The sequence below is a fragment of the Metopolophium dirhodum genome, chromosome 1 (genome assembly GCF_019925205.1).
Source record: "Metopolophium dirhodum isolate CAU chromosome 1, ASM1992520v1, whole genome shotgun sequence".
In the NCBI taxonomy this organism is placed as follows: Eukaryota; Metazoa; Arthropoda; class Insecta; order Hemiptera; family Aphididae; genus Metopolophium; species Metopolophium dirhodum.
The window spans coordinates 46,719,844-46,743,998 of record NC_083560.1 but is presented as its reverse complement, the minus strand read 5'-3'; the positions used below and the strand labels follow the sequence as shown (position 1 = coordinate 46,743,998).

Below are 24,155 nucleotides of genomic sequence, written 5' to 3'. Positions count from 1 at the left end.
AACACAATACCTATTTTAAAAATATTATAGTGATAACAAAATGCAAATATAAACATTCAGTGGAAGTGCCGTGTATTTACGGTAATTTGTTATAGAGTTACCTACGCCAAGAAATAAACATTAATGTAGTCGAAAACCGATATTAATATGAATAAATGTAAAAATGTTATTCGTTCTCCTATTAGGTGCCTAGGTATTCAATTTTTATTTAAACACACTCGCCACTCGGTGTAAATATATAAATATATATACTGTGTACCTACCTATTTAGAATCTAATACTGTACGTACAATATACTGTTCAAAACTTCTGACTTCAATCCAAAAATGCCTATTATACATTTTAATTCCTGCTCTGTTTAAACTTGCAACATTGTTTTTGAACATATGATTATTGATTTATAAATATATTTAAACAAGTGATAGCTACTACAAAAATGAATTCATCAATTAGGTTGACGTCTTGACGATGCCAGTGTCAAGTATAATTATGTATATGGAACCATGGAGGTATGCACCAATGTACCAATTCACCTACAGTAATATTAGTTTGTGACATTTATCTTTTGAGATCATACGTATAAAATATTAAAATGTACTCTGCTTTCCTGGATAGGAATCATTCCAATTTATGTGCTAATTATTGTTACAGTACAGCCGAATACAGATTACAGAGCTCGAAATTTGTGGTATGAAATTTGATGGGGCGCCATGTTTGTTATTCATTATCACTTGTTAGTTGTTATCATTTATGCTATCATTGTTTGTAAGTTTATCACATCTCTCACATAATAACAATCGCACGTTTTTTCGAAATTCTATCGTGATAATATTCAACGTAATATATATTTATTTCGCTTATTTAACTCTGCCGGCTGTCGTTAGCATAACAACAGTAGTTAAAATTACCTCGAGTATAATTAATAGCTTAGGCTCATAGCAAGAACTGAAACAACAAATTAAAATGGTCGAAGTACTCCGTGACAAAGAATTTCTAGTCAAAGAATATTTAGAGACCCGTGGTTTATACAGTCATCATATTAACTCTTTCAACGCTTTTATCGATAGCGATTTGAAGAAAATCATACAGCAAAACCATGCCGTACGAAGCGATGCAGACCCCAACTTTTATTTGCATTTTAAAAATGTTACCGTTGGCCATCCACAGGTATGATAATATCATTTACATAACTCATGTTATGTATATAATTTATTTTATGAATATAATATTTAATAATAATAATAAAATAATTAAATGATAGGTTGGAAATATAGTTGCTTTTATACTAATGGTACTTAGGGCCAGTATTACAATCATCGGTTACACTTTGACCAGCTGATAACAGATTTTATTGCCGGCCGAATTTTGCTGGTTAAGAGTCTGTTAAAATTAACCCGAGATGGTAATACTGGACCTTAATATTTTCATTATTTGATTTGATATCTACAGGGTTCATGACTCATAGCTCTACAAAACATTAAAATATGTGCTTGTATATAACAATAAAAACCTAAAAATGTAAAACAAGAACTTAAAAAAAAATTTAATTTATTTCATATATTTTACATTTTTACAATAATAATTTAAATTTCAGGTAACAACAGGTAAAATGTTATAATTTATAGCACATGAACTTAAAAAAAAGTTTATTTTTTAATTAAAAATGTTTAAAACCAATATTTTTTATAAATTATAGAATTATTCACATTTTAAACTATGTAGGTACATTTCTTAATCAATTCTTGTTTTAGTTGTTCTAAATAAAAATTAAACCTTGAATTAAAAAAAGAAAAATGGTTTGAGGAAGTAGATATTCTTTTTCTATCACCTTTATGACATAAATACATAATACCTATATTAATATGTTCATTATTCAGTGTTGGGTAAATTACTTTTGAAAAGTACCTAATAAAATTACATTACTCGTTACAGTAAATATTTTTGTTTAAATTACATTCGCGTTACGCGACTTTATTTATTTTTATTACGTTACTTTACTTTTTAGAAAGTAGAGCGTTACAAATAAAGTTATTTAAAAAAAAAAAATAATTACATATCAGTCCATAATGACTTATAAGTAGTAGATACATTTTTAATGCCTTAGTGTTATAGGTACATGAACAAAATGTGTAAGTATTAATTCCTGGGATCTTTAATAATATTGTTGATTATTATTTATTATCTAATACTTTCAAAGCTGTAAATAAATTCTATTGTTTTTAAATTTTTTTCGAATATTCTAGCCCCTAGCTTTTGTCATACATTCTACATTCATTACTTATTTTAATAGGCTAGAAAATTAATTACTCCATAGATAAATTATTTTTAAAAAGTAATTGCATTACAATTGCCTTAATATAAATAAAATATAATGCAATTACTACAGAGTTACTGCAAAAGTAATTTTGTTTCAGTAATTTGTAATTTATATGACGTTACTACCCAATACTGAATATGTTATACTATAATATTATGCAGGTACCCACGTTTTATTGATTGTTATTTAGTGACAATAAGGTGCATCTTCAACCTGTCTTTGTCTATTATATATGATATATATATGTGTTATATTCCATAACTAAATTACATTGATTTACCTATTATTACATTTAACATTTTTTTTCTGGCTTTCTGATAGGAACTTGTTTTAATTTAAAATCTCTGAAATTGGTTATAGTTGTTCACTTATTAGTACCATTAACCTTGACCTTTGGTTGGATTCATTGGTTCATGGAAAAAACTTAAGGCTGTTGAAACGAACCATTTTTAAGGGGTCAGATTTAAGCAATATTCTATATACATCGCGAGTGATATGTGACTTTTTTTCCGTATATTTTAGGAATTTGAATGCCTTTATTGGTTTTTGTATATTTCTTGTGAATTTTAACTCTGCTCTTTTTAAAAACAATTGATAATATAATACATTCAAACTATTAACTATTTGTTTCTAAACATTACACATTTGAAAATGTTATAAAAAATAAAAATTAATGTTTTATGTGAATTAATTATGTTTTATTTTCAGGTAGATGATGGCTTTAACGTTACACGAAATGTTACACCACAGGAATGCCGCCTACGAGATCTAACATATTGTGCACCTATATATGTTGATATTGAATATGTTAAAAGTGGCATGAAATATCTTCGAAAAGGATTCATTATTGGTCGTCTACCTATAATGCTAAGAAGTAATCGGTGTTGTCTTTACCAGAAGTCAGATGCAGAGTTGGCAAAAATGAAAGAATGTATTTATGACTCTGGTGGTTATTTTATAGTGAAAGGAACTGAAAAAGTAATATTGATGCAAGAACAACCTGCTAAAAACAAAATATTGGTCGAAAAAGATTCTAATGGAGTGCCTACTGTTCAAGTAATGAGTAGTACTGTTGACAAAAAGTCTAAAACTAATATTATTTTTAAGAAAAATTTGATTTATGTTTGTCATAACGCTCTTGAAGAGAATATACCTTTTGTTATTTTTATGAAAGCTCTTGGTGTCTGTTCTGATCAGTTAATACTACAAATGGTTGGTACAGAGTTTGCTATTATGAATCAAATGTACCCATGCTTTTTAGAAGGTAGCAAGTTAAATATCTATACTCAAAAACAAGCTCTTAGATTTATTGGAGATCGTATAAAAAAAATGGGGTTTTCCTCTGAAGATTATGATAGCAGAGTTATTACTGAGGTCCATGATTTTTTATCTACTGTAATTTTGGCTCATATACCTGTGACTAATACTAATTATCATATGAAAGCTATATATACTTCAATCATGGTACGACGGCTAATATTTTCACTGTCCAATCCAGATTTATTTGATAGTAAAGATTACTATGGTAATAAGTGTTTAGATTTACCAGGATCATTTTTATCATTACTTTTTGATGACACCTTTAAACGTTTCACTTTTGAACTTAAATCCGTCGCAGATAAGAATATACCAAAAGTAAAAGCCACTCCGTTTGATATAATCAAGTACATTAGAACTGATACCATTACAAACGCGTTGGTATTCGCCATTCAAACTGGTAATTGGTCTATTAAGAGATTTCGTATGGAAAGACATGGTGTTACTCAGGTTTTAACCAGATTGTCATACTTATCAGCTATAGGTATGATGACTAGAGTTAATTCACAATTTGAAAAAAGTAGAAAAGTATCAGGACCTCGTTCATTACAACCTTCACAGTTTGGAATGTTGTGCCCTTCTGATACTCCTGAAGGAGAAGCTTGTGGACTCATAAAAAATATTTCACTTTTGGCCCATGTGACGACTGAATCTGAAGACGATGATGCTGTATTACAATTAGCTCTCAATTTGGGAGTTGAACCAGTGGGTTTATATTCAGTAGATGATTTACATGAAGAATATATGTATTTAGTAATATTTAATGGAAACATAATTGGTTCTACTAACAAATGTATTGACTTTGTTGAAAAATTTCGGAGGTGTAGACGGAAAGGTATATTCAGTAAGTTTATTTCCATTTACATATCGGAACGGCACAAGTGTATTTACATCAACTCTGGTGATGGTAGACTGTGTAGACCATATTTAGTTGTAGAAAATGGTCAGACATTACTCACTAATGCTCATATTGATGATTTAAAAAGAGGATATTGCACATTTCAAGATTTTATAGACCAATCTCTTATTGAATTTATTGATGTCGATGAAGAAAATAATTGTTTAATAGCATATAATGAAGAGAAGATTGTTCCTGAAACTACTCATATGGAAATGGCACCTTTCAGCATATTGGGTATATGTGCTAGTGTTATACCATTTCCACATCATAACCAATCGCCTCGTAACACCTATCAATGTGCTATGGGTAAACAAGCAATAGGTACTATAGCTTTAAATTACCAACATAGAATAGATACACTTCAATATAATTTGTGGTACACACACATACCAATGGTTCATTCTAAAGCAGTACCAATGATCAATTATGATAAGTTGCCAGCTGGTCAAAATGCCACTATTGCTGTTATGAGTTATTCTGGCTATGATATTGAAGATGCTATCATATTGAATAAGGCTAGTGTTGATAGAGGTTTTGGAAGAGGTGGAACATTTAGAAATTCCAAATGTTTCTTAAGACATTATCCAAATCAAATGATGGATTCTATACAGGGACCTATCATCGATAATGCTACAAAAAAACCAATTTATAAACATAGGGCATTAGAAAATGATGGAATAGCAGCTATCGGCCAACCAGTCTTCGATAAACAAGTCACAATCAATAAGGCAACACCAAAAACTATAACTGTAGAAGATGTAGGTGGCGATAGAGGCTTTAAAGAAACACCTTTATATTACAAAGGATACGACCCATCATATGTAGACAAAGTAATGATAACATCAAATAGTGATTGTTTTTTGATCAAAGAAAACTTTAGACAACCAAGGCGGCCTGAAATCGGTGACAAGTTTAGTAGTAGACATGGTCAAAAAGGAGTGGTTGGTTTAATTGTAGACCAAGAGGATATGCCTTTCAATGAAGTTGGAATATGCCCAGATTTGATTATGAACCCTCATGGTTTTCCATCACGGATGACAGTAGGTAAACTTATTGAACTTTTAGCCGGTAAAGCTGGAGTACTAGAAGGAAAATTTCAAGACGGCAGTGCTTTTGGCGGTGCAACTGTCAACGATATTAGTAATGAGTTGCAGAAACATAATTATAATTATCTGGGAAAAGATGTTCTATACTGTGGCATTGACGGTAGACCAATGGAAGCATACATCTACTCTGGTCCAGTTTTCTATCAACGTCTGAAACACATGGTAGCTGATAAGATACATGCCCGATCCAGAGGACCTAGGGTGCTATTGACCAGGCAGCCAACAGAAGGTAGATCCAAAGATGGTGGACTCCGAATGGGAGAGATGGAAAGAGACTGTCTTATTGCTTATGGTGCTAGTATGCTGATTATTGAAAGATTAATGTTGAGCAGTGATGTAGTAGAAATGGATGTATGCAAATTATGTGGTTTATTTTCATATTCTGGTTGGTGCCACATGTGCCAAAAAAGTAATTCAGTGTGCCGAATCAAAATGCCTTATGCGTGCAAATTACTGTTTCAAGAACTGCAAGCCATGAGTATAGTACCTAAGATATCATTAAAAAAATATTGCGACTGAAAAATATTTGTATTAAGAATTTTCTTTGTTTTCAATGTGTATTTGTTTAGTTAAATAATTTGTTATCGTTAACAATCAGAGCTGTTAATAACATAGATTTTACAAAACATCACAGTTTATTCCAACAAAATGCAACAAAGGTGTTCATTGTTTAGTTTATGATTGATTTATTATACAATTCTTTTCAATGTTTGTTGTTCATTTTTTATTTATTGATAATATTTTTTTAACATAATGTAATATTTTAATGTATTAAGAAAATATTGTATTAATAAAATTATTTCTCAACATTTGTGTATATATTTTTGTTTTTTTTTTAACAAACATTTTTATTGCATAAATGAAAAATTGTTGTTAAATATTTGGAGAGAAATATAATAAATAGTAAATCCATATTCACAAACAAAAATGTACGCAATAATTTACTACACATATTTTATTTAAGTACCTATTACCTTTATTATTAAAGGCAGGATTCTCATGTAATATGTGTAATAGGAACTTTTGATTAGATGTTCCAAAACATATGGAAACTAGTAATACATCTAAATCAAGTGAATTAGATTAATTTTAACAGTCTTATTTTGCACAAAGTTGCACATTTTAGGGTTTTCGAATTAAATTATGTACACATTTTAAATTTTATTTCATCAAAATGCACATATTTTTGTATTATTTGTTGTTACTTATTTCAGGTATTAAATTATAATTATTGAAGTCTGGAATCTTGATAAATTGTCTAGTGTATCTGACCATAATTTACATATTTTTTGTAATGACATAAAATAATAAAATATACAAACTTGCTTATAGATGACATAAATACAATTAAATATCAAAATATTTTAAGTTCTTTTTTGTTTCATTTATGTATTAATGATTCACAATAATAATTAATACTGATATACTCTATAACTAAAAAAAAACGATTGATAAGAAACTCGGTAAGTAGCATTACACTGATGAGATAATTAATTACCTATAATATATTAAAATAGTATTTTAATAATGTATAATAAGATAAATTAAAATGGTGACAAATAATAAAAACTATTTAGAAAATCTTAAGTGAATCTAAATCAAAATAATTAAATTGTTTCAAAAAAATGTGGTATAATATATAAATTGATACCTAAACAAAATTTTAAATTAACTGAAAATAATATTGTATACAAATTTAATAAGTAATATTTTCAACAGTTGGGAAACATATATTTTCAAATAAAACTAAAGCACGTAAATCTGAGAACTAATTTTAACTGTAAAAAAACACCTATTGTGGTTTAACCAGGTAATTTATATTAGATTTATAATATAAATTATATTGAGATCTTATTAAATGTATAATATTCATAATAATAAATAATAATATTACTAATATAATTATGTTAATTTGTAAGATGTTAATCACAACTCACAAGTTATCAGTATAACACTCGTATAACCAATAGAATTATCTTTTATAAACACTATTTAATGTAACATAAAATTTGGTAAACGAATTAAAGAACCACTTTTAATAATAGCATTGAATGTAGATAGTACTATATAGTAACTATACAATATATAGTACTATACAATATATACTCAATGATAATAGTATTAATTGATGTATTTTTTTAGATATTTATGTAAACTGTTTCCCTAATTTTAATTTGTATACCTATATAAGGTTTCTATAGTAGGTATCGTATAATGAATAAATATTATAAAATACCTAGTAGCAACTAAGGTACCTATGTATGATATTATATAAATTAATTATATACCTAATATGTTGTAACTTGTAAGTGATATGTAATGTAATATTATTTGTTAATATTTTACTGTTATTTTTTAATAATTTATATAAGCATTTAAAGTTTTTATCATTTTTATTACAGTATTAACATAATCACTATTAATATTAGTTTAAATTTATTTAAGAACTCTTGTCTCCAACAGTTGCTTTGTTTTTGGAAACAAATTATTTCATTTTAAAGTATATTATATTATATAGGTACCCAATATAACAAAGAAATAATGAATAATAATAATAAATTATAAATTATCAATAGCAGAATCAGAGTCAGAGTGTCGGACTGGTCTATAGTGTAGAGTCTACACTGTAGATGACGTACTAACGCACGGTAGGCATTCGTCCGCATCGTTCTGCCATTTTATAAATGATAAAAATGTTTTATAATTTAATTATATTTAAATGCATATTGTGCATAACTGTGAATTTGCTAAGTCCATGGTGTCATATCATAATATTATTATAATAAAACAGTAGGTATTTAACATCAAATTACATTTTTTATTATTATAATAATTTATAACAAACAAATCGCTGTTCTAATTGTTTGCGTACATAGATAAGTAAGGTACATAGTATAGGCGGTAAGTATGTTATATCTTATATTTTATTAATTGTAATAAATTATAGGTACTTTAAAAAACATAAGTAAAAGTTAAAAAAAAATTTTAAGTGGTAATGAGAAAAGAAAAATTTTTATTAAAAATACAAGCTGTTGATACGAAATATAGAAAATTACTTTTTGGAAAATTAATTAAATCTTTTAATCATTGCTTCTAGTACCTACCTAGGACCTAGCGTTAGAAGTTAATCTCATTGATTAGTGCGACTAATATGGGCTATTTATGAACAACTTTGAAACTTATATGTACCAACAAAACTGTTAAAAACTATAAGTCAATAAATGTTATAAACGAATAACGATATACATAATTGATAATATTGATACTTGGTTTTCCTTTATTTTATTTTTGTGTCAAATTTACATAAATTTTTTAACTTTTGATTAGGTAAAATTGTTAAATATTAATACTTAATACTTCATTTTTTTTTATTTACGTATAGTCACTATAAGTGGTTATAGAAAATAAAAGTTTGGTTGACACAAAACCTGTATTTTAAAAATTATTCATAAAAATGTATATAATATTTTGTACTTAAAATAAAATTAAAAAAGTATACCCAATATGTATTAGGTATACCTACATAAACCCATGGCTAAATATACTGGTAATATGTATGATGGTCAATGAATAAATATTATAAACTAGGTTTTTCAATCAGGTAAATAAAAAAATAACATTTTACTAATTAGCGTTATATGGTTTTATCTTGAGGGTTTTTTAGAGCCTTTCCGACCCTGGCCAGAACACTAATCAAATATAAATATAATTTTATATTAAGAGTTAAGACTTGTTACACATTTGGGTATTTAACATAAATTCTGATAGGTAAGTACGTAAAAGGTACCTATGCATTCAAATTAAAAAAATTAATTTTATAAAAAAAATTTATATTTATTTAAAAACAATATTGGTACGTAAACATTAAAATACCTAGCCACCTAGGTAATAAATAATAGTTTTTTGTAGCACTACTACTTTCTAGGTATCTACAAAATAATATAATAATTAGGGTTAAAAAGTTGTTGCATTTGCATGTTATTGAGGTTTAATATAGTTACCTATCATTTATTACTTAGTAAGACAGTGGCGTAATTTTAGTTTTCATTAGAAGGTGGCAAAAGATTTGACCAGCCCAAATATATAACTTAAAAGTTACCAAATCCCGTCCAACAAATTTTATTATTTAGATATTTTTTTACTCCAATCTTTACATATTTTCTCAAAATATAAAAATAGGCCTGTTTTTTTTACTAGTAAATAATAATGATTAAACGGACACAACCGGGCACAACCTCGAATTTTAAATCAAACAGTGGCAAATAAACACCTCACCACCAACACCCTCTTCCAAAAAAAAAAAATTACGGCACTGTAGTACCTAAGCTAGAAATTACTGACACCATGAAAAAAAATACAAAAAGTTTATTATTCACATTTTTAAACCGTTACAAGTTGTATTTTTAAGCGCATAACTTGTAAATGCATGCATATTTAGTAAGTATGGATACCTACTTTTTTTACTAGCATTAATTTTCGAGACTTACCTAATAATAATAAATAGGTATTAAACTGTGTATCATATTGATAGGTAAACTATAAATGGCTCATACCTATTTAAAAACCCGATTTTAAAAGTATCTATTATAGGTACACGCAAAAGTTATTGAGACTACTTGTACAATGTACATGTAGGTGCCTAAATCCTCTACCAGCTATACTATAGTGTAGTGTATATCATATTATAAATAATAGCTAGTAATTAAATATTAACGAATATAAATTGAAAAAAAAATACGTTAGAACTTTAAAATTAATAATAGTAAAATATGTTCTCCGTTGCCGTAGGTAGAGGTACCTAACCGTTGATACCGAACCGATGTGACGTTATATTTTGTATATGTTGAGCGTTCATCTTGTATTTTAAGATTGCAATATTATTTTATTGATCCAGTCTTTGAACTTTGAGATCCTCATGTACACTCCAGGGCTATTTGGTTCGCCACATCTCATGCCCCACGCAATGATACCGGCCACTACCCAGCGATTGTCAGGTCTCTGTACAACCATGGGCCCACCCGAGTCACCCTGTATAAGAGCACCAGATATTTAATTTATTGTTTGTTCCAACAGGACGGATGTGAAGAAAACAAGTTGCATGGTAGTAAGTATATAGAGGTACTTACTTTGCACGCATCGTAACCACCATCTTTCGAACCCGCACAGATAAACGTGTCCGGTATCTTCTTTATATATCCAGCCGCACGGAACATATTTTCGCAAACGGAATTGTTGAGCACTGAAACTGTTGCTCCTTGTAGCGCAATAGTCGAGAGTCCACCTGTATAGATATAGAACAATAATGGTTTATATAAAACAGCAATTAATATTTTTGTAAATATTATACACTTTATGTCTATATGTATATGTATACTCAATATCATAGTGGCATTTGTATCTGGTGGCAATATAAAATATAAAACAGGTGGGCAAGTGGATACCACTCTGCTAGGTATATATTTGGTGTCGTGTGGGTCACTGTAATGGATGTGTTAAATTTGAATTCAATGATATAAAAACATTGAATACAAAAAACGATTTTGTCAGCTTATACTACTACTTACAATGGCATCCATTGCAGGGGAAAGAGAGGGACACGACATCTTTAGTTATATAATGTTTTTACTTTTTTAAGCAAGTAGTAATTGTATTAATTAAATAATAAACTACATTATTTATGTTATATGTATTATATTTTATTAGAAATTGAACTACCTACTCTTATTTATTTTAAAAATAATTAGATATTTATGATAAATTGAATTTTTGCGAATACACTCTCAAAGTAGGTGTATTTTTTAATTTTTGAAAAAAAAACTGTATTTTTTGTTTTAAATGGGGTTTTTTTTTTGTTTAAAACGATGTTTAAACAAAACAAACTGTTGGAGTTATAAACAGTAGGTATACTTACCCATATTTAAAACGGTTTAAAACAATTTCAAACTCAAACAATTTGTTGTGTTAAAACATCTTTGTGAACAGAAAAAACAGTTTACAAATAATATTCACTTGGACTTTACACTGATTTAAACATTTGTTTTCTTCGTTTTAAACAATTAACAAAACGTTTAAAACAAATGTTTTAAATATGTTTAAAACAAGTTGTGAATGTTGTGTTTTTTTTTTTCAAAAATGAAAAAATACACCAACTTTGTATATTCTAGTGCAGACTGTGTAGTTAAAAGATTAACAGAAAGGTCAATATTATTGAAAAACTATAGTGGGTTTTCAAAGATGGACGTCCTTGACTATATAAGCATATTTTATGATATTATTGATATTAAAGTAACTTATTTTAGTTACTATTAGTAAGATAGTAGATTGAGTTAATTTTTGCCGAAAACATTACATTTGATATACTTGAAAAGATTTAAGTGACAAGTACTTAGGTACCCACGAATAATAATATTTTTAAATTGTAAAAAATAACTAAAATCGTTATTTACTTTTTAACTATTTAATTTCGTCTAAATGTGAACTTAAAATATCTATAAAAAAACTGTGTCTGTATAATTGTTGTATATTTTTTTGTTAAGAAGACGTGGTACTCGCATATTGTGTTGCCCCCGTCTTACAAGTGCGTAAAATAGCACATTTTATGCTCAGAATATCACGTTTAGCTCCGTTAGTTTAGAAATTGGAATGAATAAGAGGTCCCTCTTATAAAATTTAAAGGGAAGATTATTATCTAAGTAATCTGTTAGGCTTTTTATTATATTTTAATTTTAAAGAGAATTATGAGTATTTAAAGATGTACCTACAACAAAGAGGTCAATTCACTCTAGATTTTAATCTAATGGAGCTAAACGTGATCTGATGAGCGTAAAATTTGCTGTCACTTACAGACGGAGACATACGGGTGCCACGTTCTCTTAAAGTATAAGCTACTTATGAGTAACCTTGTTTAAAATTTACAATGCTTAGCTACACAAATTGAACATATTTTTATAAATTATTAATGACAAAATAATTTGAAACTTTTGTCATGATTATTATGAAAATTTATTATGCCTATAAATAGATCAAAAAGATTCAAAATATTTTGAAAATTTTCTTGCATATGGAAAATGCTATTATAAATATATGGTGAAAAATCATGTATCTATATTTAGTTGTTAACGGTTTTAAAAAATTCAAATGCATAAATACCTATATTAATATCAAATTGGTTTCTTACACTGCCAGATGTAAAATAAAATATAACCTAACCTAACCAAAACTAACTTTTGTACTCATGTCATGTATTGTGTTTGCATATAATACTATTTAATAAAGCACACTGACTTTATCAATAATAATTAAAATTTTTACCATAATACAAAGCACCCCATCCAGTGATGTGAGCAGAAAATCCTGCAAAATTTAAATCATCCTCTGGAATGCAAACTGGTAGAATGTTCGGTTGGAATATGACAGGTTCATCAAATCGCAACAGTGCCAAGTCATGTCCCATAGCATAGGTATTGTACTTTGGATGTATAATGACTGTCTGCAATTTCCTAATTAGGAAACCATAAGGTTCATCTTTTACTGCAAAATCGTTTTTACCGAGGACGAGGTGTATATCATTCATTGAAACGCTAAAAAAATGCAATGCAATCAGTATAATAAGTATAGTAGGTAGGTTAAGTACAGAAAATTCAGCCCCTGGTGTTAGTTTTTATTTGCCATCCAACCTGTATGGCAAGATTAAGGGGGTGAAGTGGGAATTTGCCATGGGCACATCAGGTTAGTATAATTTATTAAAGAGTGCCTGCATATTAATTAATATAATTATTATAATTGAGAAGATTATGAGAATATGAGATACCTCAGATACGAGTATAGTAGAAGATAGTTAGAAGAAAGCTTTGAACCTACATTTTAGTTGCATGTGTTATAACTTTATAAGTTATAAACTTATAACACTCCAAATTTTTTATTGTTGAAATTTAATTTACGTATAAATGTGTGGATTTATGTGTTTAGAGTTTGAAACCGATTGAAATAATTTCGGTTTCGGTTTCGATTTTATATACCGGTTTTGAAATTTTACGATTTAGGTTTCAACTTAGCAATACCGGTATTAAGAAATTTCGGTTTCTGTTTCGGTTTTGTATACCAGTTTCCAATTTTCTTTTGCGAATAATGAAATGGTTATCAACATTTTAATCATGATCTCAATTTTATTATGAGTATTAATTATGCGTATAAATGGAATTTAAGTATTTAAAAACACGTCAATCAAAAAAAAAATAACGATTTCCAATTTTTTCAAATTTTGATTTTGAATTTCATACTGGTATAACATTTTTTCGGTTTCATTTTTGATTACGGTTTCGGTTTCGGTTTTAAAACAGTTAATACCGGTTTCTGAAATCGGTTTTGAAAACGGTTTCAAGTCCTGGTTTAAGCCGATACAAGTAACAGAATGTCAATATAACGTTTAGTTTTTTTAAATATTAATAAGCCTTAAAAGTGATATTTTCGAATTTTTATTTTAAAAATGGCCATAAACAAAATGCGCCGTTTAACAAAAATATCACTTTTAAGATTTTTAGTATTTAAAAAACTAAACATAATATTGAAGTTCTAATACTTTAATCGTCTTAAACACATAAAATCATAAATGCATACGTAAATTAAATTTCAAAAATAAAATGTTTAAGTTGGTAAATTGTTGTGTGAAGCAAGGAACTTTTACACGTATAAGAAAGGCAATTAAGAGTGGGACCAATGACGTGGCTATTTTACATTTCTTAATATCTCTTAAAGTAATATTTTTTTTTACATCGGATTTTCACCAAATCATTTCATACAGCCATAGCTACAATAATTTAAAATTTGTGTTGTGTGCACCTTTAAGTATAAATTAATTAAAATTGCTCCATAAGGTGTAAATTGAAATTGTTGGTCCTTATAATGATTAAATAACAATTATATTGACAATTGACATTAAGTTAAAATGTATTTATATAACAAACTAAAATAATTATAAACGCAAATAAAATATCCTTATAAAAAGTCCTACCTATGAGGAGGGCATTGCTCCCTTCTAAATACAGTATACACAGTAAGTAGGTACACCAATTTAGTATAAGACATAATATAACCGATACAACTATAAAATATAGGTATTTACTTTCTAACACAATGAGCAGTAGTTATAGCCCAGTTTTCATTGAATAATACCGCCCCACATTTGTGTTTATACGAATTTTTATGTCTTAATGAAATCTTTAACATAAAAACAAATTGTATTAGTTAGGTATGATATCGAAGTATGTAATTCAATTTCAAACTTGTAAATTAACTTACTTGCCACGGCCACTCGCCGAAAGAAACTTTATCACCTCCGACTATTCTAGACATTGGGATAAGTTGCCTTCCACACACTATTTTTATTATGAAAACAAAGGGTTTATTAATTAATTATATTTTTTATTAATATTTCAATAATAAAACGTCTTGATTTGACTGACCATCTTTGTAGTTGGACATATTAAAAGAAACATATTCTGTATCAGTGGAATCAGTTGTGGTCGTCAAAATGTTCTCCGAAGGGTATGTATAAGAGCTGTTTTCTGTAAACAATCCGTCAGCCGTGTTGTACATGTGTGTTATGACAGTAAATATGTACATATGAGAAATATTCGAACAATCGAGGTCTGATAATTTGTGGGTCACTAAAACTACAAAGGTAATATTATATCTATATATTATATTATATTATAAAAACGTAAAGTGACTCCAACTATACGCCTATACCTGGGGTTTTGTATATTATATTTTTTATTAAAACACTTTTGATTGAACTTTTTATTTATACGAGTAATTGTAGATGTTATTTTCATTAATAGTCAGGTGTGATTGGAGTGATTGGACTTTGTAAAAATATTGAAGAAATGTAACACATATTACACATAGTCTTGGTACCTATGCGTATATTTATGTGTATAAATAAATAAAGGCCCATCTTTAGAGTAGGATTAAGGCATAGGTAAGCAGTAACCTATTTAGGCTATAGAATCGTGAGTGACCAGGAATTAGAGGCACCAACCAAAATATTGTTCTTAAATAACATTTTGTTCGATACAAAAACAAATTATTTTTGAACTTTTTTGTATGTAGGTAGGTACAATGTACATATAAAATTGTACCTACCTATCCGTATACCTAGAAAAATGTAGTTGTCATACTATTCGTACTTGTTTAGTTGGAAATGTTTACACCAGTCAGACATGGTCCGAATGACCGAATCTCAGTGACGCCGAATAGAATTAACTGGCAGTTCATACAATTTGATTGACCCACCCACCCCTTCCAATTTACCACCAATTCAAACAACTGTGAAACGGACTTAACTAATTATATATGAATAATTTAATGACATTCCTGTGTTTCGTAAAATTATAGCAAAAAAACTCGGAATTAAGACTCAATTATTTTAGTAGATACTAATCCGGCCCTTAGATAAAATACAGTAAGGTCGGTCTACAACATTACAATATACAATATAATGTATTATTGTGTATAATATAAATATTATGCCATATCAAGGTATATGACTTACCTTCTACGTCACTGGCCGCAACAATAAGAACATTTTTACTGGCTTCAACGGAATCTAATGTCGATATTGTCGTTGATAAATTATCAATATCAGTGATATTCTCTTCTGATGGTGGACCAGAAGTATTGTTGGATAATATGTGTGTTTCAACCGGAAGCGTGAACCATGAAGGAATAAGTGTCAAACCATCGACGACTGGTGGATTGTTGGTCACTAAAAAAGGAATGACATAATAATAATATATATGTCAGTATTAAATTATTAAAACGTGAAGCAATTCGTATTCTACACACTTGAGTCGAGATCAAGGTTTGACTTGCTATTTTCGCGGTTGGACATATTGTAAGAATCATTTTTGATTTCGATGGAATCGGTTGTGGTCAACATCGTCGTCAAAGGGTGTACATCAATGCTCTTTTTATTCTCATCTGACGGTGGGCCAGAAGCATTGTTGGATATGTGTGTTTCAACCGGAAGCGTGAACCATGAAGGAATAAGTGTCAAACCATCGACGACTGGTGGATTGTGCGTTACTGAAACAGGAATGACATAATAATAATATATATGTGAATATTGTTAAAACGTGAAGCAATTCGTATTCTACACACTTGAGTCGAGATCAAGGTTTGACTTGCTATTTTCGCGGTTGGACATATTGTAAGAATCATTTTCGATTTCGATGGACTCGGTTGTGGTCAACATCATCGTCAAAGGGTGTACATCAATGCTCTTTTTATTCTCATCTGACGGTTGGCCAGAAGTATTGTTGGATTTGTGTGTTTCGACCGGAAGCGTGAACCATGAAGGAATAAGTGTCAAACCATCGACGACTGGTGGAGTGTGCGTTACTGAAACAGGAATGACATAATAATATATATGTGAATATTGTTAAAACGTGAAGCAATTCGTATTCTACACACTTGAGTCGAGATCAAGGTTTGACTTGCTATTTTCGCGGTTGGACATATTGTAAGAATCATTTTTGATTTCGATGGAATCGGTTGTGGTCAACATCATCGTCAAAGGGTGTACATCAATGCTCTTTTTATTCTCATCTGACGGTGGACCAGAAGTATTGTTGGATAATATGTGTGTTTCAACCGGAAGCGTGAACCATGAAGGAATAAGTGTCAAACCATCGACGACTGGTGGATTGTTGGTCACTAAAAAAGGAATGACATAATAATAATATATATGTCAGTATTAAATTATTAAAACGTGAAGCAATTCGTATTCTACACACTTGAGTCGAGATCAAGGTTTGACTTGCTATTTTCGCGGTTGGACATATTGTAAGAATCATTTTTGATTTCGATGGAATCGGTTGTGGTCAACATCGTCGTCAAAGGGTGTACATCAATGCTCTTTTTATTCTCATCTGACGGTGGGCCAGAAGCATTGTTGGATATGTGTGTTTCAACCGGAAGCGTGAACCATGAAGGAATAAGTGTCAAACCATCGACGACTGGTGGATTGTGCGTTACTGAAACAGGAATGACATAATAATAATATATATGTGAATATTGTTAAAACGTGAAGCAATTCGTATTCTACACACTTGAGTCGAGATCAAGGTTTGACTTGCTATTTTCGCGGTTGGACATATTGTAAGAATCATTTTTGATTTCGATGGAATCGGTTGTGGTCAACATCATCGTCAAAGGGTGTACATCAATGCTCTGTTTATTCTCATCTGACGGTGGGCCAGAAGCATTGTTGGATATGTGTGTTTCAACCGGAAGCGTGAACCATGAAGGAATAAGTGTCAAACCATCGACGACTGGTGGATTGTGCGTTACTGAAACAGGAATGACATAATCTATCTATTGACCGATTGTTAACTGTTGTATTATAAAAACATGACGCGACTTCTATTCACGTCGTCTGGAGTTATTCAGATAAATTGGATAGGTATATTTATCTATATCTACATTCTTCAACTGTCTAATTAGCATGATTTTTTTTAACGAACGCATTCGGTATACAAGTTGTTTTTAACCTTTTAATAAAAACTAAAATATTTTTTCATGTTACAATAAAACACAATTTGGTGGAATGTAAAAAAATGGTTTGGAAAGACCAAGTTTTGTATACAATGAATTTGTTCGTGCAAGTGACAAGTTAACGGTGTGATTTCCCTAAAATGTTACATGGTACATTTTGAATTTTTGATTAGAGAATTAGAGATCTAGAGAATCACAATTCGGTTAAACGTCTTAACCATAATATTTTTACAACATACAACAGTTTATCAAAGCCAACAATCTCATATAAAATGTTCTACTCTTTTTAAGCACCCTCTTAAGTTTATATACATAAGTTACCGGGTAATTCTCATAATTCCTGTCAATGATTTTTAAAGTCAAGGTTATATTATACCAATAACATACCACGTGCAACATACGTCGTGTACACTCAGATAATACGCATCGTCGTAAATTAAAAATGTAATTCGAACGCGCGAGCCACAGTCGACCAGTATTGGTATTCAATTAAATATGAGTTTTTTTAACACTATAAAAAATAGTTATAAACGGCACCGCCTTGTTTAAATTTCATTAAATAAAATAATCAGGTTTTAATTTTTTGTATGAGGAACCCATATAATTATGGCTTACATACTCGGACCACCCATTGCCGAGAAGGTAGAGCGGAGGAATCGTTCCAAAATCCGAAGGAATACCGTTAGCTCTCTGTATTTTTGTATTATTTGAATTATAATTTCGTCCATACAGATATTTTCAAAATTTGTATGTACACCAATCATCACCATAAAACAATTTGTGCTGCCGTTATATGGTAGTCGTTCATTTGTATCATAATACGATAGTTCAAAAATTAGTTTTTGAAACTAATCTAGTAACAACTAACAGATGTCCAATCAAGTGTGCCTGTACCTGAGCCCAGTTTTAAGGGGGAGGGGGCGAAAACTAAAGATTTAAACTCAGTCTTATAGCATATTAGTATATTGTCTTAAAGAAGATCTGTATTGTATCCGTCTTACTAACGCATACATAGAAAATTTAACGTTCAGCATAATTCATTTTACTTTGTTATTTTTAATATTATAGTGTATAATATAATGGTGATTGCCCTATTATCAAATTCAAAGGTAAGAATATTATTTAGGGCTTTATTTTAGATTCTGAGCGAAGCGATGAATGTATTGATTTTACAATGATTTGTGTTTTTTTAAATTTTTGTGTTTGTCATCACCTCTTGGGACAGTAAAAGTGCTTGGATTTTCTTCAACAGGAACTTTTCTGGGCTCCTAGGTTATTGTTTCAAAGGCTTTCAAAAAGTTTCAAAGGAAAAAAATTAAAAATCTTTAGTCACAGTTATTATTTATAAGCATTTTAAGTTCAAATCTTGACAAAATACGGAGAAATCACGAAAATTAGCAAATTATTTTGAGTTGAGAATTCGTAAAAATATTTCTTTTTAAATCTAAGATTTGAAAATGTAATGCAAGATTATCCATAAGTTTGTCTACCTTTATCAAAAAAAAAATGTCTACAAGAAAGTCAAATCAAATTTTTATGAGCGTTTGAAATTCATATTTTTACAGCATTTGATATTCACTCGATTTCTCATGTAACGATTTTCTTATTTTGTTGTAATTAAAAAACGTATGACTGTAGATACTTGAAAATTTCACTGAATGTTTGTATTAGCATTTTCTATACACGATAAAATTTTGAAAATAATTTCACTCTTTTTGAGCTGTTTACGGACATTCAATTATTTTAGTTTTTTTGTCTATAAATATCAATAAAATTATATTTGTTGGGTAAAAAGGCGTGAAAATTGAATTCAAGGCTCCTGATATATTGTTACAATAGCAGTTGAAAAATATTAAAAATACAAAGTCACAATTTTTTTTATAAGCATTTAAAGTTCAAATTTTGACAAAATGTATCAAATTTAAAATTTAATAATTATTTTGTACTTAAAAATTTATAAAATGTTCAACTTTTATAGCTAAGGATTGAAAATTTAAAACAAGGCTCCTCGTAAATAGGTTATATATAAATTACTTTATTCACAATAATATTATCAAATATACTTGGTTATATCTTAGGCTGACTAACCGTTTTCGCTCGGAATCGTTTTTCTTATACAATGATATTATATCATTGAATTCAAATTTAACACCATCCATTAGAGTGACCCACTTGTAACCTACTATACAGCAGAGCGACATTCACTTACCCACCTTTTTATATTTTAGTATTCAAGCAAATTATGAGTAACTATTAAGTTAACATAAAATGCACAATCTAAAAATGCCCATGACTTGTTTCAAATTAAAATAACAAAAAAATCACCTGCTAATAATATAAACATACCTTTAAATTTGATAGTAGGTCAATTTACTCCAATATTAAAAATAACAAATTTAATTGGATTATCCAGAACGTAAAATTTGTTATGTCGTGCGTTGGTAGGACAGAGACTATACAATATACTTTCAGGTTTGACGTCCTCTTAAGATGTTGTGGATTTTAACAAATTTTAAGTATAATAAATTATTAGTACGCTAAATATACATTAATAATTCATATACAATTTTATTCAGTTATAGACAATTTAACTATGCAAATCTAACAATTTTTTTTTAATAATATAACGCATGTGTGAGTGACAGCGCCCTTCGATGCCTCCCCACTCCTCTGTGCTTGATAATACAATTAGTTATAGGAATGTAAGAAAAACGCCAGAAATGGTGAACAAATTAAAGGCAATATTATTAATTCCTATTACTTATAGCACTAATGTGGCCCAAAATGTATTTTTTATAATTTAGTTGCCACCTTAATTATAATACTTTTTCATTAATCTACTTCCCGATATCGATATAGTGTATGGTTGATACAGCAGTGTATTATATCAAAAAACTTTACACGCATAATAAATTCTCATGCCTTATAGAATTGTTGGATTTTGGTAACTATTTTTTTTTTATCTGAAAGACGAAGACTTCATACATTGAAATCCTTTTACATACATTTTCTAATAATATTACAGTATAATTTGTAAAAATAAAAAAGCTTAAAACTGTATTATTTTTGAAGACATATTATTAATAGTTTTAGATTAATGCATCCTGTAGTATATTACCACTAACCCACCATTAGTTTTAAAACAAATTATCAAATTTGGTTGATTCCACAGAACAGAATCATTATTCCCGTAGAGCGTATTTTCGTGGACAAAATTACATTGGCACCGGGCGCCTTAAACCAATGGTTTCCATTCGGACTTACTGCGCAGTTCACAATATTATACTAAGGAATGATGTGCGTCATGATTTGTGCGTGCGTCTCGTTTTATTAAGTACATATCTACCCAAAAACACATTAATACGTCCTAAATTTTCACATTAATTGACCCGCACGGCTGCATTATTTTTAATGAGTTAATACTTAATAACACTGATTAAACTCATGCATTGATAGATGTTTCTTCACTATAGTATATACAATATACAAAGTGAGGTAACGAAGTCGTAAATATTTTTAAAATGGAGATTATTTTTTATTAACTTTAAGGTTCCTAATTATATAAATTGTTGTGTGTCATACTTCGGTACGTACATACCTTACATGTCCCGCTATAACTTAAAAGATAAGTTTAGTTTTTTTTCATATTTTTTACAAATTATTTCTTCTTAGTACATAATATTATGTTTGAATGTATTGGTTTAACATATACATTGATGGGTATTTTAATTATTTTTTTTTGTGTGTCCGTCACCAACATATGGAGCAGTAAACAAATTTAAATTTTCCATTTTGAGTATGTTTTCAAATTGGTTACAGTTAGTTTTTTATGGGTTAAAAAGTAATTCCCGGTACACTTACCATCTACAAACATTTTAGAAAAACGTGCAATCACAAAAACCATACAAATTTGCAAATCATATATTAGTTGAAAATTCCTAATATTATTCTAAATTTTAAAAATATAATAAAACAAAAACCTTAATATTAGAAAATAATTGTAACTTAAATTTGTTATTTTCTTAAAATTTAAGTTACTTACAGTGCATTGATTTTCGACTAAAATCACATATTTTTACGTAAATATCATTATAACATAACAAGATGGACATGCGTTCTATGGATACCCATATACATTATACATCTTGTATGGTAAGTCTAAAATACTGAGGAACGCCCGGACAAAGCAATATCTACCAGCGGTTGTAATATATAGTATATACATAACTATTACTATTATGACTATAATTGCCTGTTTGAAGTATAATTACGAAGTTTAGGTAGGTATACATATTTATATTTTCCCTGAAATTACGACATTTAATAAATACATATTATTATATCTGTTGTTGTTAATAATTGATAATAATAAAATCGCCAGAACAAGGAGCCTAATTCCTGATGTACCCGCATACATTATGTTTTCTACAAAATACACGTCTACACTCTATAGACAATATGCTCAGAAATTTTGGAGCCATTACTACAAACACAGAAATATAAAAATTGTCCCGAGCTAAACAGTTTTTGCTATGTTGTACATTTATAAGACGGAGACAACACATGCGGATGTGACATCCTCTTAACTTAGTTACTCAAATTCATTTATTTTTTATATTAGAATACCTTAACTTTCACTAGTTAAAAAAAATGGTTAACTTGCCCAGCTCTGATAATAACATAATTGTTGTATAATACATGTGAAGAAGATATAGGTACACTCGTCATCTATTATTTTACTGCAGTCTAGATCATGATGCTAGTTAAGATTAATCAAGTTAACATTAAAAAAAAGCGAAGTAAGAAAAATGTATAAAAAGCCTCGCGGAATGTTATAACTAAATTTTGGTTTTTAAATAACTTAAAATTTCAATTTATTTGTAAAGTAAAATTAAAACTTAATAAGTAGTTTATGTACAGAATACACCAAAACAGGTATCTACATTAAAAAACTTTTCTCTGATGTCGAAAAAGAAACATAAAACCCTTCGTTAACTGAGAAACGTGAATAGCAAATTATCAAATAAGCAAATGTTAAGGTGGGTTTACACGTGCACGTTTGTTGTGGCGCCATCATCTACGCGCCAGCTCGCCAGTAATGTTGGAATATTCCAACTTTTATTTGAACTTGCGCGCCAGAACATGTTTACACCTCACTGGCGCCTCAACTTGCATGGGTAAACACACACGTGTGAACCTAGCATTATGGTATAGTGGTGTAAGACAAAAACGGTGTTAATATAATATATCTGATGATAATCTATATATTCTAACGGGTGACATCTAGCGTTTATATAATATTATTATATCAGTTAAAGATTTTAGTTAGGTACCTTCTTCGTAGTTTGACATATTGATATGAGAATTTTTTCCGGCTCCGGTGGAATCCGTTGTTGTCAAAGAGTAAACATCAGTGCTACTTTCTTCTGAAGGTGCGCTAGAAGTGTTGAACTCTTGTATTTGGACTGGAATTGTCTTAATATTGACGATGACTAAAACATAAATAACATAGGTACTATTAATATTATAAAACGTTTTTAATTTTGACCGAGTTTCAAACGGAACACCTACACCTCAGTATGAAAAGTGACATCAGGATATATGCCATGGTAGCAGCTAAGGTCATTCTAACTATTTTTTAACTCAGGTTTACGACATCAAATACTGTAAGAAATTAGTCAACAGGAGCTATAGAAAAAAAAACAACTGTGCATAAATGAACAGCCGCGGCACTGCGATTAGGTACTCGATACTTCAGTGTCGGACGAAACAGAATGGCCTTCTGAGTTCTCGTACTGTCGTGCTCAGTCGTCTCACGAGTGTTCTCTGTTTGACCAGTGACCACCAGGTTCGCCAACCATCTAGAATTCTAGAGCCTTATTAGTTACACGTAGGCTCATAGCTATAACATTATAATAACATTTTAAGTACATATAGTTTTATTATAAGATCATAACGA

General features: G+C 29.3%; 3 protein-coding genes across 3 annotated transcripts; 1 reads left to right on the top strand and 2 right to left on the bottom strand.

Moving 5' to 3' along the window:
* Window positions 1–804: 804 nt before the first annotated feature.
* LOC132936308 (DNA-directed RNA polymerase III subunit RPC2) lies at window positions 805–6,450 on the top strand. Its single transcript, XM_061003006.1, has 2 exons — window positions 805–1,167; window positions 3,026–6,450. The coding sequence occupies exons 1-2, from the start codon at window positions 964–966 to the stop codon at window positions 6,158–6,160; spliced, it is 3,339 nt and encodes a 1,112-aa protein (XP_060858989.1). The 5' UTR covers window positions 805–963; the 3' UTR covers window positions 6,161–6,450.
* A 3,060-nt stretch (window positions 6,451–9,510) lies between these two features.
* Window positions 9,511–16,877, bottom strand: LOC132936052 (serine proteinase stubble-like). Its single transcript, XM_061002719.1, has 9 exons — window positions 16,802–16,877; window positions 16,487–16,726; window positions 16,194–16,406; window positions 15,103–15,204; window positions 14,939–15,015; window positions 14,763–14,857; window positions 12,953–13,221; window positions 10,768–10,922; window positions 9,511–10,669 (listed from the first exon to the last, which is right to left on the bottom strand). The coding sequence occupies exons 1-9, from the start codon at window positions 16,845–16,847 to the stop codon at window positions 10,505–10,507; spliced, it is 1,362 nt and encodes a 453-aa protein (XP_060858702.1). The 5' UTR covers window positions 16,848–16,877; the 3' UTR covers window positions 9,511–10,504.
* A 228-nt stretch (window positions 16,878–17,105) lies between these two features.
* Window positions 17,106–23,854, bottom strand: LOC132939520 (uncharacterized). Its single transcript, XM_061006732.1, has 5 exons — window positions 23,768–23,854; window positions 23,530–23,688; window positions 17,752–17,991; window positions 17,437–17,676; window positions 17,106–17,356 (listed from the first exon to the last, which is right to left on the bottom strand). The coding sequence occupies exons 1-5, from the start codon at window positions 23,820–23,822 to the stop codon at window positions 17,106–17,108; spliced, it is 945 nt and encodes a 314-aa protein (XP_060862715.1). The 5' UTR covers window positions 23,823–23,854.
* Between the last annotated feature and the right edge of the window lie 301 nt (window positions 23,855–24,155).